At 41.6% G+C, this 16943-nt stretch overlaps 1 protein-coding gene across 2 annotated transcripts in view; it reads left to right on the plus strand.

Moving 5' to 3' along the window:
• Positions 1-11567, plus strand: part of KATNAL1 (katanin catalytic subunit A1 like 1) — a 36946-nt gene extending 25379 nt beyond the window's left edge. For both annotated transcript variants that reach the window (XM_030962741.1, XM_030962751.1), the window contains 6 exons: positions 388-493; positions 4985-5143; positions 5993-6119; positions 7079-7213; positions 9565-9691; positions 11175-11567. In XM_030962741.1, the coding sequence (XP_030818601.1) occupies positions 388-493; positions 4985-5143; positions 5993-6119; positions 7079-7213; positions 9565-9691; positions 11175-11373 (853 nt within the window). In that variant the 3' untranslated portion in view covers positions 11374-11567. The remainder of the gene's footprint in view (positions 1-387; positions 494-4984; positions 5144-5992; positions 6120-7078; positions 7214-9564; positions 9692-11174) is intronic.
• Positions 11568-16943: the final 5376 nt, after the last annotated feature.

Below are 16943 nucleotides of genomic sequence, written 5' to 3' on the forward strand. Positions count from 1 at the left end.
GATCTTTTGCTTTAACGGTTTATTAATTTGATTAAAGTTAAGTTTTTGTTGCTAATTGATATTAAGTGCAGTACATTCATTACAGGTACTGCTGAAATGAACATATGCTCCAGACATCTTTGAAGATACTGCTTTGGTGTTCACATTGTCCAAAACAATTTTTAATTAAGCAGCTCTGGGTAACTTAAGTTGAAAATAATTTTTTCCCTGTCTTCCAAAAGTGGATTCAATTTTAGGTCACAGTATGATATGAGTGCTCTCATGAGGCATATGCTTACATACTAAAAGAAATGGTACTAAGTGAAAAGCTTTTCTATTTCTCTTGTATAAAAATAGAAGAAATAGAGTTGTATGACAATCTTATACAAATTTCTTCATCTTGCACAGGGATGACATAGCAGATTTGGAAGAAGCCAAGAAATTATTAAGAGAAGCTGTTGTTCTTCCAATGTGGATGCCTGATTTTTTCAAAGGGATCAGAAGACCTTGGAAGGTGAGAATTTATGTGGTGTTTTAGTAAATGTAGCTATGCGAGACTCCTGTAACATGTGGATGTCTGTAGCAAAGGCTAAAACGAAAAGATCATGAATTTGTTTATTAAATCCTCTCATAATGATTCATGTAAAAGGCACCTAAAGAAACAGCTGGAAGTGTATCTGGCCCTTAGAGTAAACAGTATTTTCTGTTTATTTACTCACTTATAGCTTGTTAATATTATAATACTTTCTATATGCCAACCTGTAGATGTGAGCAAACCGGTTATATTGACCAAAGCAGAAATGCTTAACAGACAGCTCTACATAGGCTTATGGTGTCCAGTTGTCATCACTTCACAGAAGAAAGCAATCCTTGGACTGTTTTTCTCCAAATGTTTCAACTATATCTCACTCAGACTGCAAACTGCAGCCAGCATGGTACAAGGAAGCAAGGAAAGAGGGGGCCAGTCTGGTGCCTTAGATTTGCAGCTGGGCATAGTTGCAGTTGGAGTGAGAAATTCCGAATAGGAGAAGGAGTTACAGACCGGGCAACAGGAAGGATATAGGACTGAACTAGGCTGACTGACCAGAAGTGAGCCCAGTCTGGGCCTTGCTTAGAGCTAAGAAGGAAGAGGAGGGAGGAGTTTGGTGAGCATTTCTGTAAACAGCAAGCAGCATTATTTTGCTTCTAATGATACTTGTTTGGGGAATGCCTAGTCACAACACAAGGACTTTTTGGTTCCTGAGAAGTGTTACTGGGCAAAAGAGACTGTTGCAAGTTGTCTGTTGCTCTGAGTGTGGAAGGAAGTGGCGTGTGTAGGGAATGCTGTGTATGTGAGTAGTTTCCTGTTTGGTATGCTGGTTCAGCAGCGTATGTTGGATCTTGCTTTACTAACACTTGTTCTGTCTTTTCCTGATTGGTCCTTGTGCTTCCCTGGCTTACACTTAGGTCAGACTCAGCAGGAGCTGGGAGATTGCTGCTTGAGAGCTGCTACAGAGGTTTTAGTGAGTTGCAGGGAGGGGGCCCAAACACATAGTCGGTGCAAACCTGGCCCCAGCCTTTGGAGTTAGGGTGCTTGTGGTCAGTACCAGTGGCCTTGTAGTTAACCTTAGGGTTAACTGAGCTATTATCTTGGACAGAGCCTAGATATTGTGGATTACATATGCAGGGTGAGATTTTGAGTGTATTTTGAACAGCTGAATCTCTTTCTTCTCTTCTTGGCTTAGAGGAACTTGATCCATACTCTTGTTATAGACTATGGGGGCCCCATCTGTCTAGTGTTCAAAATCTTCTAACGGAAAAAAGATCTGCTCTGCTTTCTTTTTGCCTGTTAGCATGCACAGAGGAGGCAGTGGCCATCTGTCTTTAAGGCAGGTACTTCAGCAGACTGCAGGACATGTGAAAAATGCCACTAACCTTGTCTCCAAGTGCTGTGGCAGTGGATAAAGGAGCAACAGCTTGGTCCTTTAAAGAGTTACAATCTCCATCTCTTTGCACGAGACTACCTTTTCCTACCAAGCAGTGTCACCTCTGAAAACCAAGTGGTTGTAGACATGTAAAAGATTCTGAGATTATTTCCTCTCTTCAGTCTGAAATGCAAATTGTGTTCTGACAAGGCTATGAAGAGTCTTCATTGTTAGCCTTTTCCCTGGTGACTTGTGAAGCTGTAACTCTCATGAATTTATTTTTCACACAGAACAGCATGTATTTTCCCTACTGTTGACCTCTGACTGCTATAAGGATGAAAAGTATTGAAGGGAAGGCTGTTTCTTGCAGTAATCAGTGTAGCAGCAGGCATTTGTTGAGCCTAGGAATTCAGGACAATAATTCAGGGAAAAAGGCAGCCGAAGCTGGTTTTGGATGCTCAGACTCCCCTGAGAACAATTCCCAAGACAGCCCTCACAGTTTGTGCTTGTATTCAGAGAACTGTGCCTTGTCTGAAGGAGCCAGCTGTCTTCCCTGATTCAACACAGGTGCTGTGTAGTTGCAGCCACGAGTTTCTGAGTGTCCATGGGTTTGCTCTTTCTGTTTCTCTGAAATGTTTTGTGCCAAGAAAGCCTGGTTGCTCACTGTGCTTCCCACTGCTCTGCTAGTGATTGTTACAAAAACAAGAAGTAACCCTGCAGTGATTTCATCAAAACACTTACTCCCTGCGGTGCATTTCAGCTTCTTATTGGAATACTTTGGATTAACAGAGCCTTAGAGGAAGAATAAAGAAGTCTTTGTGTTTGTCAAGGATTTTAAATAGTAAGTGGCAGCCTCCTAGTTTGCAGAAAGAGCAACGTGATCCTATGTGTTTCTCTTTGCAGCCATGCACATCTTGTTTTGCTGTGAACTCAAGTTCTTTTTTTTTTTTTTTTAACTGATATTTCTGCTGTCTCTATCCCCTGAGACCTTACTTTCCCCCTGGCTTTACACCTGGTGTGGCTGCTTTGCACCTGTGTTATGCACATGTATAATGCCACCGGTATCACGTGCAGGGTAACGCTTCCTGTAATACTTAGCCGGAGGTGAAAAGCAATGGATGGGCTTCAGTTTTTGCATGTGTACCTGAAGCCAGGATTTGACCTTCCAGAATAATGGAGAATTGAACCAATATCCCAAAAATGTCATTACTTCCCTATATCACCAGGTCCTGCACTGGTGATAAACACAGTTTATCAAACACATGCTTTGAATGTGATTTGAATCGAGGTGAAGTTTTAAAAAAATATTAAATGAACACATTTGAAGCTCAGAGAGAGCAGTAAGTCATCTTTGATCTGCGTATTACAGGCTGAGTAATTTTCAGCCAGTCACTCCAGGGCTGTATTTGCAATATTGTTGTAATATCAGTATAACTGTGCAGCATCTCAAATCAGAATGTCTGAGTGTTCATGGGCAGAAAAGAGAGTCCATTTGCTTTTTATGCTTGCTGCTCTGGAGCTTAGGAAACCTTGGACAGCCTGAGGAGTGACTTTGGACTGTTAACTGTAGAGATGGCATGTGAACATTTCTGATTTAATTTACCGATGAATGTATGTTGAGCTTGCATTAGCTAAGTATTAAATGGCAATAAAGGTATTAAGAGTTAATGGAAAATGGAATACAGAGAGGCTATTGCTTTTGAATGGGACATTTTTGAATAATTGCATTCCCGGTTGATTCGTTTTTATAGATCTCTTCCATGTCATTCTTTGTGCTTTTTGAAGTAGATTTTTGTGAGGAACAGATGAAATCTAATTTGCTATATGGCTTGCATTTAACAGATATTTTATTGCTGCGGCATTTTATGTAAGTTATTAATTGCAAAGCACATTATGATGTGCAATTCTAACACTAGCTAATTTGATTACCCTTGCAATACAGTACAATTTTAGGAAACTCTTGTTAGCATGTAATAAGATCTTGCAATTGGGAGGGGAAAAAAAACCCAAGCTGCTTGAGCACTACATTTTCACTGATTTACTTAAAATCACAGGGCCCTATACTAGCACTGTGCAGAGCATGGAACAGTGTTTTGTCCTTCTCCAGTGCTGCTGCTGAAAGGGTTGGAAAGACTACCCATAAAGATGGCTGTATTTAGTAGTATTATCAAGAGTGATTAACCCATCTCAGTGATACAATCTTCACATGAGTTCTGAGAGAACTGTGTGTAAAACCAAAAAACTGTTTGTGTAATGATGGGTAAATGTGCTGAGCTGCAGATATGTGTGCTTCTTTCACAGACCACAGATGGAAAGATAGTCTGATGATGTGAATATAAGAGTTGTTTCTAGTTTAAAGCTTTCTGAATAATCACTGAAATTCAGATTAGGCTTTTGTGGGACTAAGCAGTAGTCCACATGAGCCACAGTCACTTATCTGTAGAATAGGAATAGCAGCGCAGTCCAGTCATCCAGCATGATGAGGATGGTGTTTTATCCAGAAGTTGCTATGATGCAGTAGTGTGGTCATAGGAACATTGAGATCAGGAGATTAAGCAAAAAACAAACTGATGTATTCAGTGAATGTTCTCGTGCAAATGTAAATATCAACCACATTCATACATATTGTCAAGATATTTTGGGAAATTGTTTTTCTGTAGAAAATTTCTCTACTGAGGAAATGCAACTTACTGCGAAAGTATTTTTGTTTCTGTGAAACTTTCTCATGAAGGGGCCTTTGTTCCAAAAAAAGAGTTTACCATCTTCATCTGCCTGTGCAGCTTCTTGTGAGCTAGGAAAGGCCTAAGTTCAAGTCTAGACTCTGATGCTGAGCAAGGCTGTAAATCTCTAGTCCATTTCCTAGGTGTTAGGACAAGCAACAGGTACTGGCTTCTGTGGTTTTGACTCCAGTGGAGTGGTAAGAATGGCAGAACACTTCCACACTGTCCTCAAAAGCAGGATACTTGTCTTCTGTTTCCCACTGAGGAGGATTATGTTATTAATTTTAATCCAGATCTTGGCTCATATAGAGGTGTTGTGTAAAGTGCCAATGACAAAGTTTTCTTAATTTGTTGTTCATTACCTTTGTTCTCACCTTTCAGGGGGTGCTGATGGTTGGTCCTCCTGGCACTGGCAAAACAATGCTAGCAAAAGCTGTTGCTACAGAGTGTGGGACAACATTCTTCAACGTGTCTTCCTCTACACTGACGTCTAAATACAGAGGCGAGTCTGAGAAGCTGGTCCGCCTCTTGTTTGAAATGGTATGTCCTCCATGGTGTGCTCTAGGGCTCATTCAGGTGAGAAAGGACAGCACTCTTGGTTTCCTGCCTTTCCAGTAGCATGCTGGAAGCATGGAGTTCACTGAACTGACACCCCCTCAACCAATTAGAAAAACATAATTTCTGGGTTTCCACATATGGTATGTTATTGAGGATTAAGAAGGAAATGCTTCATCGCCCATGTTTAGGATAGCATTTTCCAGACTAAATCAAGAGTTGTGACCTCAACAGAAATTCAGTACTTGTTTGGTTATGGGGTAACAATCCCATGTGAAGTAGATTTGAAATTGGAAGAGGTTTGGAACAGTTATTCTAGAAGCCATACATGTTTTAGTTCTGTTTTTGTTCTGAATCATGGTCACAAGCCTCTCAGTGAAGCTGTGGGTGCAGTCCATCATGTGGGGTGTGTGAAGGACATGTCCATGTAGGCTACACCTCTGGGACCCTCCCTGCACTCCTGTAATATTCACAGCTGAAACCTGAGTCTCTTGGGATTGCTGAGCTCCCTTCTGTCCCTTATGCCTAACCCTCACCAGCCCAAAACCTGGATGTGAAAACTGCTTGTATTGTGTCAAGAAGAATATCCTACTGTGGTAGTGTTTCTTTTCCCCTTTCCAATGTCATTTGCTGGGCCAAGCCAACCATCACTGACCCAAGGAGTACAGTTCAAAGTGTATAAATGTCAGCATGTGACAGTTTGTAAATGAAGGTCTTGAATTCCTCCCTCAGGGAAGATATGTATTCAGTATGTCCAGCAGGGCTGGGTTGTGGTCTGATGAGGGCCTGTGCTTGCTGAGCAGCCTTAATAGTGATGTTTTCATTTGAATAAAGGCACGGTTTTATGCACCAACAACAATCTTCATTGATGAGATAGATTCCATCTGCAGCCGCAGAGGCACGTCGGACGAGCACGAGGCCAGTCGCAGAGTCAAGTCAGAGCTGCTTGTGCAAATGGATGGTAACAAGGGCTTAGATCTGGCTTTGGGGCTGGGATGCTGCTTCTTTACAGGTGGGAATGTAAGAACTCGAGCCATCTGGAAAACCTGTCTTTATGCATGAGAGAAAAATGAAACACAACTTGAGATGAGTGTATTTTTGGAGTGTTCAACAACAGATAACTGAAAAGGGTGTTCTGCTTTATTTTTTCTAAAATAGCTATTTTTAGGGTGACTTGAAAGCTCATATTAAAGAGACACAGACTGCACGAGAAGCAGATAATGGAGATTTGTGCAGTTTAATGCGGTATTTAATTTGTATTCAGTTTAAACAAAATTCTGCCCTTTGCTAGACTCTCCAACTGTGGAACCCCATTGTGAGATCTGCTTTTGCTGTATTCTATGATGGCAGCTAATATTACCCTTTTAAGTCAGATGTAGTACCTGTTATGTGCAGGTGCACACAGCAAGCATGACCATCTAAGGAATATTGTATGGCGTAGAGGTTTGATAGCCACCTTTATATTGCAGCTATCATAAACCGCTGTATAAACTGCTGTATATAAACTACTATTTTAAATGTTCTCAAATTTGCAGGTTCATTGTGGTAAGCTCAGGATAGGAAAGCTTTTGGTCTCTTTGCAGTCCTCACTTGGTAAGCTGAGTGACTCCTGTTTCTTCTATGACCAGACTCAACAGAGATAGCACTGTCAGTGGGACTAGTAGGGCTACACTCATGTATTGCTGTGTTATTAGCAGTGTCCAAGAAAGCCCTCCCCTTACTCAGCAAAATAATGAACTGTCCCTCTCTCTGTCTTAATAATGGTCTTGTGACACCTAGCTATGGGAAGTTTGGAAAGGACTATAGAGAGCTGTTGCTTAACTTTGTCCAGGCTATGTTTGTCTGTGCAGTCTTTCTCAGCAAGCATCTCCATCAATAAGAGCTCTGGAGTAAAATTGCTCTGAACTGTTGTGCTTGCAGGGGTAGGTGGTGCTCTGGAAAACGATGACCCTTCCAAGATGGTTATGGTATTATCTGCTACAAATTTTCCCTGGGACATTGACGAAGCTCTCCGACGAAGACTGGAGAAGAGGATTTATATACCTTTGCCCACAGGTGTGTTTGATAAGACCATTTTCTTTTCCTCTCTATACAAGATGAGTTTAGGATAACTGCAGGACTGTTGTGCTTGTAAGGAATCCTGATGGTTTTGTGATGAGCAGTGTAATTCAGGGGTTAATAATTTGTCTGAATCACTTTATTTTTAAAGAGAGTGGAAAAAAAAGAAATGCTGCTTGCTTGGGGGCTGAAAAACAAAGAGCTGTGGCATTTCATTGCAAGCCATTGATGGGTTCTTATATTTTGAAAGAGAGTTAGTTTTAATGAGCCTGGAATTATTTTAAATGTTTAACAGTCAGCCCTTGAGTGATCATCAAAGGCAGCCTTTGGACATGTTCACAAATATTGCAAATGCACTCCATGCCCTTGCAGACAAATGGGAAGAAGTAGATCCATGAATTTTCACTTACAGGCTTAGTTCATTGCAAATCACTGCTTGCTTGCCTTTATTACTGTGCTTCCAGTCACTCAGAATGCAGCAGGCTGATTGCTTTCCTGCCCTAAGACATCTCAGCTTGTATTGTCTTTCCTAGCTGTCATTCACCTGTCCTATTAATTTTGAGATTCCTATCACTTGAAGTTTGCATAGCTCCATTTCTTCTTGGTACACTGGATGCCTCATCTCTCTGCATGAGCACTCACGATAACAAGATGCATGTCCATGGTGACAGTGGTTGTGATTGAGTTTAGCAGGTCTAAGGACACTTAATAGTTCTACAGCTTGTCTGTGCAGCTTACAGGCAGTAACAGCCTCTAACAGGATGCCTGTCTTTATCACCAATTAGTTTAAAATCCTATCAGCTCTTCCTCTTGTTTCTAATTAAACCAGATTGTTTTTTAACACAGTGTATTACACCCTGGACAACACAGGAGATCTGATCTGGTTTTATTTCCAGTTTTAGTTTCTGTTGTATCTATTCTGCAAGTAAGAATGTTGTGCTACTCTGGGCAAGTCTGAGTGATGCATTTATAACTGTGCTGTGTGATTTGATGTAGTCAGGCATTTTAACTGAAAAAGTGGCATGGTAGCGTATATGCACCTGTGTATTGTGGAATTTGATGCAAGCATATATTCTGTAGTGTTTAATTTTCAAAATGCTGCACAGACTTGCTTAGCCCCACAGCAACAATTAGAAGAATGTTCTCTGATGCAGGATACTCTCTGCAGGTATGCTGTGTGTACATTGTGCCCTCTAAATAATAAATCCCCATTTTATAGCTAGTGCCAGTTGTGTGTGATGGATAACTCTGTGCTCTTGACAGTTCTGCAAAGCACACAAAACCAGCAGCTCTAGAGAAGCTTTCTATTTTCTTTTGTATTTCTCCTTCCCCAAAAGTTAAAAAAATAAGAATTAGGGGCAACAATGAATAAAACATAAAGTATTTGATTGGACATTTCTTTAAGACGTTTAGCCTTTCCTACTGCTACTTCTGCTGTTGCAGTTGTCCTTTTTTATAGGTCATAAAAATTGATCACTTGGGGAATAAAGATGCTGAGCTGGCGTATTTTTCCTGTACAGTGAAAGCCAGGAAACCAGTCATCCTCTTCTTTCCCACCCTTATGCACAGCAACACAGAGGCCTAAGCTGTCAAATGTGAATTCCCTCTTACAAGCTTAGGCTGCTTAACATGTGCACCCAAATGCACATACGCACGTGCCCCCTGCAAGAGAAATGGTTAATTGACTGCATAAGTGCTCATTTACACAGCTGGTTATCACTGTGTGCACACTGCATCTGGGTAAGAAAGTGGGATACCAGGACATTGCTATCAAAAACATATTAATAAAGGTTTATTGTATTAATGTGTCTGTTTTCTATCAGACTTCAGCTGATTTCTTGGGTCCCAACTGAATAAACTGAATAAACTGAGTAAACTGCTTAAACATATGCTTAAAGTTCAACCTGTTGTTAAGGGGTTTATGCTGTCTGAAGCTTTTTTAATAGAATCCTTATTGTAGTTCTAATGAAACTCTATGAATAATATGCAGTCAAACCCTTGAATAGGGAGTGGATCCAAAGGGATGTGAGAAGAAACAGAAATTTGTAGGATTGTGCTTTTGTGCCCTTGGGTAATATGTGACCAAATGCTTTATCACCTGAGACATAACAGACATTTTTAGTGACAGATCACTTTGACAAATATCTCTTGACCATGCTGTTTTAATACACTGCATTTAACCAAATACTTTACTGTATTTGGTTGCACACTTCACTACAACCTGTTCGCTCTCTTTTCTTATATTGAACTCTTTTTTTCATACTTTTCACTGAAAAGTCTAGGTTGTGTTTATATCTTTTTTTAGTGTAACTCTTGCCAGTCTTCAAACAAATATTTTTACATTCTAGCAAAAGGCAGAGCAGAACTACTGAAGATTAATCTTCGGGAAGTAGAACTAGATCCTGATATCAGCCTTGAAGAAATTGCAGAGAAGATTGAAGGCTATTCTGGTGCTGACATCACTAATGTTTGCAGGTATCTCATTGGTCCTTAATTTGCAAATAGAACTGTATGGGAAGTCATCATTTGCATTATATGATAAAAGGCAATACCCACTACAGCTGAAGCCATGCTCACAGTGTCTGTGTTTGAGGCCCCATCTATTTACTGTATTAATGTGTTACTGTCACGTGGAGTGGTCCAAATACCATGAAGTCTTTCTGTGAGATGTGTTTTTCTTGGATCTGAAGTGAAAAAAATTATCTGAGCAAATCTCATGTTACAATTGGCTGCATTTACTGTAGTTATCTGCATTTGTTAATGTAGTGCAAAGCAGATTGTTGGGGTTTTTTTAAATCCCATTAGTTTAAGAGCTGGAATTCTGTAATCTAAAAATTCCTTTCACAGAATACTTCTTTGGGACTTCTATATGCTGCATGTTTGGACAGGCCCCAGTGCAGCTGAGTCTTGGTGTCTACCTGAATCTTCTAGGTGCAAGGGGGATATAGCTTATAATATTAGTATTTAATTTATTTCCATCCTGTTCCCACAATTTGTTTCATTTTTGACAAATCAGTCTTTTCTGGTGAAGGATAGGTATTTGAAGAAACTTGTCTGAAGGAAGTCTATGTCCCTTAAGAATCCTGTCAAGAGAAACTGATCCTATAAGAGTATGGCTTGGGAATCTTTTTTCTTCTCCTCCTGCTGCCTTTCTGAAAATGTGAACTCACTCCATGGACTTGAAAACTCGGTGTGTGTCACGTAGTAGTGAAATTACCTTTCTTCCTAAGGCTTGTGTTATCCCTTGCTGGGAAAAACCTGGGGAAAAAGAAAATGTAATTTCAGACTGCCTGTGGGCCACAGTGTGAGAAAATGAGCAGTGTTCTTCAAGCTGATGGGCCAGGCTGGCAGGATCTGAGCTAGGGAGGAGTCACAGAGCAGGCAGAGCATGAGGAGCCACAGGCACCCAGGCCTCAGCACTGCAGGGCCACGTGATGCTGTGTCTGATGCCTCCTGCTCTGCCCTTCACACATCCAGGTGCTATGGACAAGCAGGCAGCTAAGCTGGGCTGCACTCAACCCTTGCTGACTGTCCTTTGGGGCTACACTGCAGGGAGAAAGTTGAAGTCTAAAAGGAATGCAGTGTAAAAATTCAGATTACTTTAAAAAAAAGTCTTTGAGTTTTGTCTCCCACCCTGCCCTTTTCTGCTCTAAAGTTGTAGAATTTCATCTCCATGAATCATTGTAAAAGGTTTTCAGTTTTATAGTTTTAATTATCTCTGCACATTTACCATATGCTTAAATGGGTTTTGGTGCCAGTGCATTCTTTATGTTGAATTAATGTAGTGATCTGGGAACATGGAAGCTACGAAAGATGTGAACTGCATCTTCTATGGTAAATAAATGCTGTCTTAAGTGTTCCTGCCACTGGTTTCTAGCAAGAGTATGCAATCAAAATTCATAGGCTTACAGCACATTCTGCTAGCAATTAGCTGCCATGCATTGTCCTGTATTTCCAGGGATGCATCTTTAATGGCAATGAGGAGACGTATTAATGGCTTAACTCCAGAAGAGATTCGTGCACTTTCTAAAGAAGAGCTTCAGATGCCGGTTACCAAGGGGGACTTTGAGCTGGCTCTGAAGAAAATCTCCAAATCTGTTTCTGCTGCAGACCTGGAGAAGTATGAAAAATGGATGGCGGAGTTTGGATCTGCTTAATCTCAGTGACAGCTTTCCTTCGCTGGAGTTTTATGGTTTTTGTTGTTCTCACTTTCAAAATGAGTTAGAAATCTCTTTAAAGGTTTAATAAAAGGTCTGCCTCTACCCTCATCCCACCCCTTTCTGCTGACAGGATCTTTTAAGCTGTTTGCCTTTAAAGGGAATGAGCACAATAATGAGCTGATATTGTAAAAGATATTTTATCTCTGAAGTAGAAAAATAAGACAAACAGGAAGGGAAAAATCATACTTCTGAGAGTAGTCTTTTTAATTTTCAAATGAAGAGCAGTGTTACTTAACTTCCTCCTAGTAATTTTTTTATGGCTGGAGTCAATAAATCAGCTGGGGGATGTGACTCCAGAGGAACAGACAAGGGCTTGATGCACCCCCCCTGCTCTTAAGTGTTGCTTCTGCCTCCCTTGAATGTGGCATCCAAGTTATTATTCTTTCTCTCTGTGCTCGGATATTCAGAGCAAAGCCTGTGGATTAATTGGCATTACACAGAGGAAATGAGGATCAGTTTTCCATCAAGACATGGGCCTGGCTCTTTTCTCATGTACTCTCATTTGGAACTGATGTCACTTCAGACTGTTATCAGTGTTACCTGCAATGACTTCTGATGGGAATGAGAGGGAAAGAAAAAGGCATGGATTGTTCTTAGTCTGGTTTATGCTTGTTCTCTGAACAAAGTGTGAACCTGTTTGACCAGTAGGCACTTTGACTTAGGTTATAACTTGCACTTTTATGGTTATGTATCATCTTGTGCTTTGTCTGTGCTATCTAAATGTAATTGTTATTACTATTATTATTATTATTATTATTTTAGTACTAAGAGTTTAATAAACACACTAATTTCAAGGCTGTATTTAAAACACAATGCTGTCTTTAGAACAAATGGCTGTGAACTTCCACTTCTGATTAGATTTGAACTTTTTCATAGCATTGCTAGGCAATGGGACTTTTACCTTTTTAGGTTGTAGAACTGTTCATGCTTAATTTTTTTTGTGAAGGTTTCTTAAAAATGTATAAATATTACTGGTTTAGTAATATTTAGAAAATAATCTGTATGATTTCATTTATGTTTGTAACTGTTTCTTCCCTTCCCTCATACAAATGCAGTGATGAGAAGGGCTCTAAAGTCTAAACATGAGAAATCCTCTCTAGAGTATACCTGTCACACTGACTGTATGAGCTTTTCACAGACAGACTCAGCCTGCAAGTCTGGCATATGAAGTTTTCCTGTGGTAGGAATGTGAAGGAGTGGTCAAACAACCAGATTTACAGAGAAACATGCAAGCTCTCAGTTTTTTGGTGATGTTGTGAGCTAGGCCTTAAGTATTTTGGTGGATGTGAATTGCCCTGCAGCTTGGTAGGTATTCAACCCTTCAGCTCTCTGTGGAGACTCCTAGTGGCACAGACAGATGTGATGGAGTAAGAAACACACAGCACCCCTTATTGAATGGGAATACATCATTATTTCCTCCTTTTTGTTAGTCTTCTGAAGTTCCCAATAATGTCAGTAATTCAGCACAATGGTCTCTCGGGCCACGACATGTTAACACTAAGACAAAAAATCTTAAATCACATACTTTGTTTGCTCAGGGAAGTGGTAAAATCACCATCCCTGAGAGTGTTTAAAAAATGTGTAGATGTGGCACTTGGGGACATGTGAACATTTTGACATGTCAGTGCTGGGTTAATGGTCAGATTTCATGATCTGAGAGGTCTTTTCCAACCTTAGTGATTCTATAATTCCTCACAGGGAATAACTGGACCTTTATAGAGAGAAAGCTCTGAAAATATTGCTATGGACTGTCATTTTTTCCTTGTGAAGCTGTAGGTGGCCACAGTTGTTCTTTGTTTGTTTGTTTGCAGTAGAAATTAGTAAAGCTACACAAATCTTTTGTGGCCAATACCAGATTAGCACTATGGGTTCTCTCACTAGAGGTCATTGCTGCCCAAGGAGCTTAGTCTACACAACCAAGATGTAGAAGGGAGTTGACATGAATGCCAGTAATAACCCTACTCAGCTGCCCAAGAGCAGTGCTGGGGTTCAGCAGTTGCTGCTTAGTAGGGTCTAAGTTCCAGTTTGCTCAGTTTCACATAGCAAGCAGCAGTGACCTTCCTACTGATCAAAGCATGGCACTTGGTAAAAATGTCAGTCCTTGGCTCTTTGATGAACCTTCTACCTTAAGGCATTAAACTTCCCTCTTGGCTGTTAAGCAAAATTCACTGTACTGGGCATTCCCTTTAGTAGGAATTATTCAGGTGCTGCAGTCTTTTTCTCTAAAGGTCATGGTTTCTACCCCAGAAATGTTTTTATTGTACAGGTCCATTCATCCTTTACAGCTGCATAACAGAAAAGTGAAAGTTTTCAGGCAGTAGATGTTTATGATGGTTGTGCCCCAGAATTACTGACATGACTTGGGCCCTTCTAGATCAGGCACCCCAGAAGGCTGAGACCATCCCTCCCTTTCAGGAAAGGGAGCTGTCCTTATATGCCGACCCTTTCATCTTTACCAAGTCATGCTGGCACACCCACCTAGGTGGGCTTGGAGACTGGGTTATTCACTCCAGGGGAGCCAGCAGTGGATGCAGCAAGGAGCAGTCCAGGAAGGAAGGGCAGCTGACAGTGGCAACAGCTCAAGGCCCAAGGGATGAGCTTATGGCTCAAACTGAGACCAGTTCATGTCCCAGTGCTGGAAACCCTTGTGTGAGGATACTGGATTCCTTGGAGAGCAATGTACCAGCATGTCCCAGCCTGCTGTGACACTGTTCAGTCTATGCCTGTGTGTGTATGGAGATCATCCACACATGTGGGGATGATCCACACACAATAGGTGGTGCTTCAGTAGTTGTGCCTAGATTGCATAAAAAACATGCCTTAGAACTATGTTTATGTGTTTTCTAAACATCTGTGAAGGCCCTCTTGGGTGGCACTGTTAGTTTTTGTACAGTATGTGATCTGGTTGTATGAAGTAATAAATGTGCGCTAGAGTCTCTCTGTCTTGCTCGAGTGGGGCTGGGAGTGCTTTGCTGCTGACTGCTTCCAAAGGCTGCCATACAGTGTGGATCTCTTCAGTATGTCATGGTGCCCTTTCATCAAAGTCCTGGATGGAGAGCAGTTAAAATCCGGTGTTTCTGGATAAAGCTGTCAGCAGTGCTTTCTCCCTAAATTGGCCTTTTGTTGCCACAAGCTATAAAATGGAGAATACTCCAATGCCCACCACATGGAAGGGAGGGTAAGGGAGAGCCAAGGCCCCAGCAGATGTTCAGTGTTAGCACCTGATTCAGACCTCACAGAACCAGGCAGCCTTTTTTATTACTTGCCCCTGGGCTGGAAGTATAATCAGGCTCCAAAGTTGTATCATCAGCTGCCTACTAACCAGGAGACTTTCAAGACCAAAACTTCTATTAGGAAGGAGCTTTCAAACTTGGAAAGAGACCCTGTGTCTCCTGGGACTGAGCTGATTATTTGATTTTTTTCACTAACTTCCTTATGAAAGAATGGAGTTTCCAGTGTTTCATAATGCTTCAAACATGAAAGAGTGAGCAAAGGAAATGCTGATCAGGGGATTTCTGGAGAGGTCAAATCTTTGCATAGGAAGTTCAGCTCACCCCAGTTTAAAAGGGACTGAAATAGGAAAGGTGCACTGACTTGTTCTGATCATGGGAAAGATGAAAGAGCTTGTGTGCTGTAAAGAAGTCCTCCATCAAATGAGCAAAGACTTCATAGTACAATCCAGGCATGAGGACATGGAAGCAGATGAAGAAATAGTGATTTTTTAAAATCTGTTATTGGAATAAGCCACCCTCAATCAGATTGTGAATTGAGATGTTTTTTCAGAGCTGTAGTGACAAATAAATGCGTGATGAACATGCAGGTGACACCGTGCTGCAGGGGAGCAGGCAGGGAGCCTGGGAGTCCTAGAGCTGCACACTGATGTAAAGTGGGTGTCAGCACCACGGCAGCAGCTGAGCCCCCTCTGTGAGGGTGAGCTGTCCACCAGGCAGCACTGTGGTGCAGAGTGGAGCCAAGATGGACAAGAGCAGCCTCAGTAGTGCTGTGGAATGAAGCACACTGCTGGTGCAAAGGCAGGGTGCTGGTGCAGTTCAGAGAACGTCTCCCACGGCCATTTCCCTGTGCATGGTAAGGGTTTCACTGGAGCACTGTGCAAAAGCTTGGCCATCACTGTGGATGCCTCAGTCACCCGTGCTCAGAGCCCAGCTGCCACACACAGCACAGCTAGCAGAGCTGCAGCAGCAAGGGGTGCTCCTGCATCCCACAGCACTGGAACCCTCTGCACCTTCTGGGCCTCCCTGGTTTTGTGTGTAGGTTGTGACCCGTTCTTGTGACCCACTCAGTGCATACATGGTGGTTCAGTACCTCTGACAGAGGAGTTTCTTTGTGTGCAGTGCAGAGCTGTCTTTTGATCAGCTAAAGTGCCATGCTTCTACATGTCTGCATGAAGGTGTCTTGGAAACATTCAGGCAATTTTCCTCTTCTTTAGAAGGCCCCAGCTAGCATTAAAAGCAGATGGGATGAAATATCTTGGCTAGCCTGGTTGCCCAATGCAAGAAAACTTACCCCAGCAGCCAAGGAGGTGCCACAACAAAAGTTCTGGCTTTGTTATGGAGTGGCAAAATGTGGGGATATTCCCACTCCTACTGCACAGGCAGAGTTAGGGTTGTATCATGTCCAAGGTCTGTTTCCTGGCTTTTGTGTATTTGTGATTTCTTTGTTGCAGTAGGAGCATTTTTCTCAGAGTTAGGGGGAAGCCATGGGGTACTTGTTCAGAGTCTGGATTAGGATTTTGGTGATCCCATGATCTGGTTGGTACATGAAGCAACTGAACCCATTCCCAGGATGCTCACTTTTAGAGAAACTCATCATGCATTGCCTGACTGTCTGGCTGTACAGTAAGCAGTGTAGCTTTGTGCAAACTCACATAAATATAATATTTAGAATATTTGTTTGACAAAGAGAAAAAATTTTACTGCCAGTTTGCAATTGTATTGCTCTCATTTTTAAGCAGCCCCTTGCATATGTTGTTTGAGGTAAAAGAAAATGTCTTGGAATTAGGATTTTTTTTGAACTTGACTTTGGAGAGCAAGAAAGGTAGAAAAATATTTGCCTAGAGGAAGATACAAGAGTACTGAAGAGAGAGATTTGTAATTTCTTCTTTTTGTGGCTTTCCTTTTTGTTGCACTGCTGGGCTGTGCTTTCTGTTTCCAATTTACTTTGAAATAATTACCATTGTTTATCCGTCTCTCAGACAGCCTTTGCAGATGATTTGGTTCCACAGAGCCCTCTTTTGCTTGGCTGTTGGTGTTCTGGCACAGCATGCTGTGTGACATCTGACTGAGCAGGCTGATGGCATGAGATCTTCCTTGTGAAGGAAAGGTCACCCAAATGGTGAAGGTGAGAAGAACAGCACAGAATACCAGTTGGGCTGGCAGGCACAGAAACCATAGCAACTCTGCACAGGGTTTATAAATACAACCAAGAAGAAAAGGGGAATACCCTCAAGGAGATGCTGACAACACCACAATATGCATATTGATAAAAAT

This window comes from Camarhynchus parvulus, chromosome 1, assembly GCF_901933205.1.
Source record: "Camarhynchus parvulus chromosome 1, STF_HiC, whole genome shotgun sequence".
Taxonomy (NCBI): domain Eukaryota; kingdom Metazoa; phylum Chordata; class Aves; order Passeriformes; family Thraupidae; genus Camarhynchus; species Camarhynchus parvulus.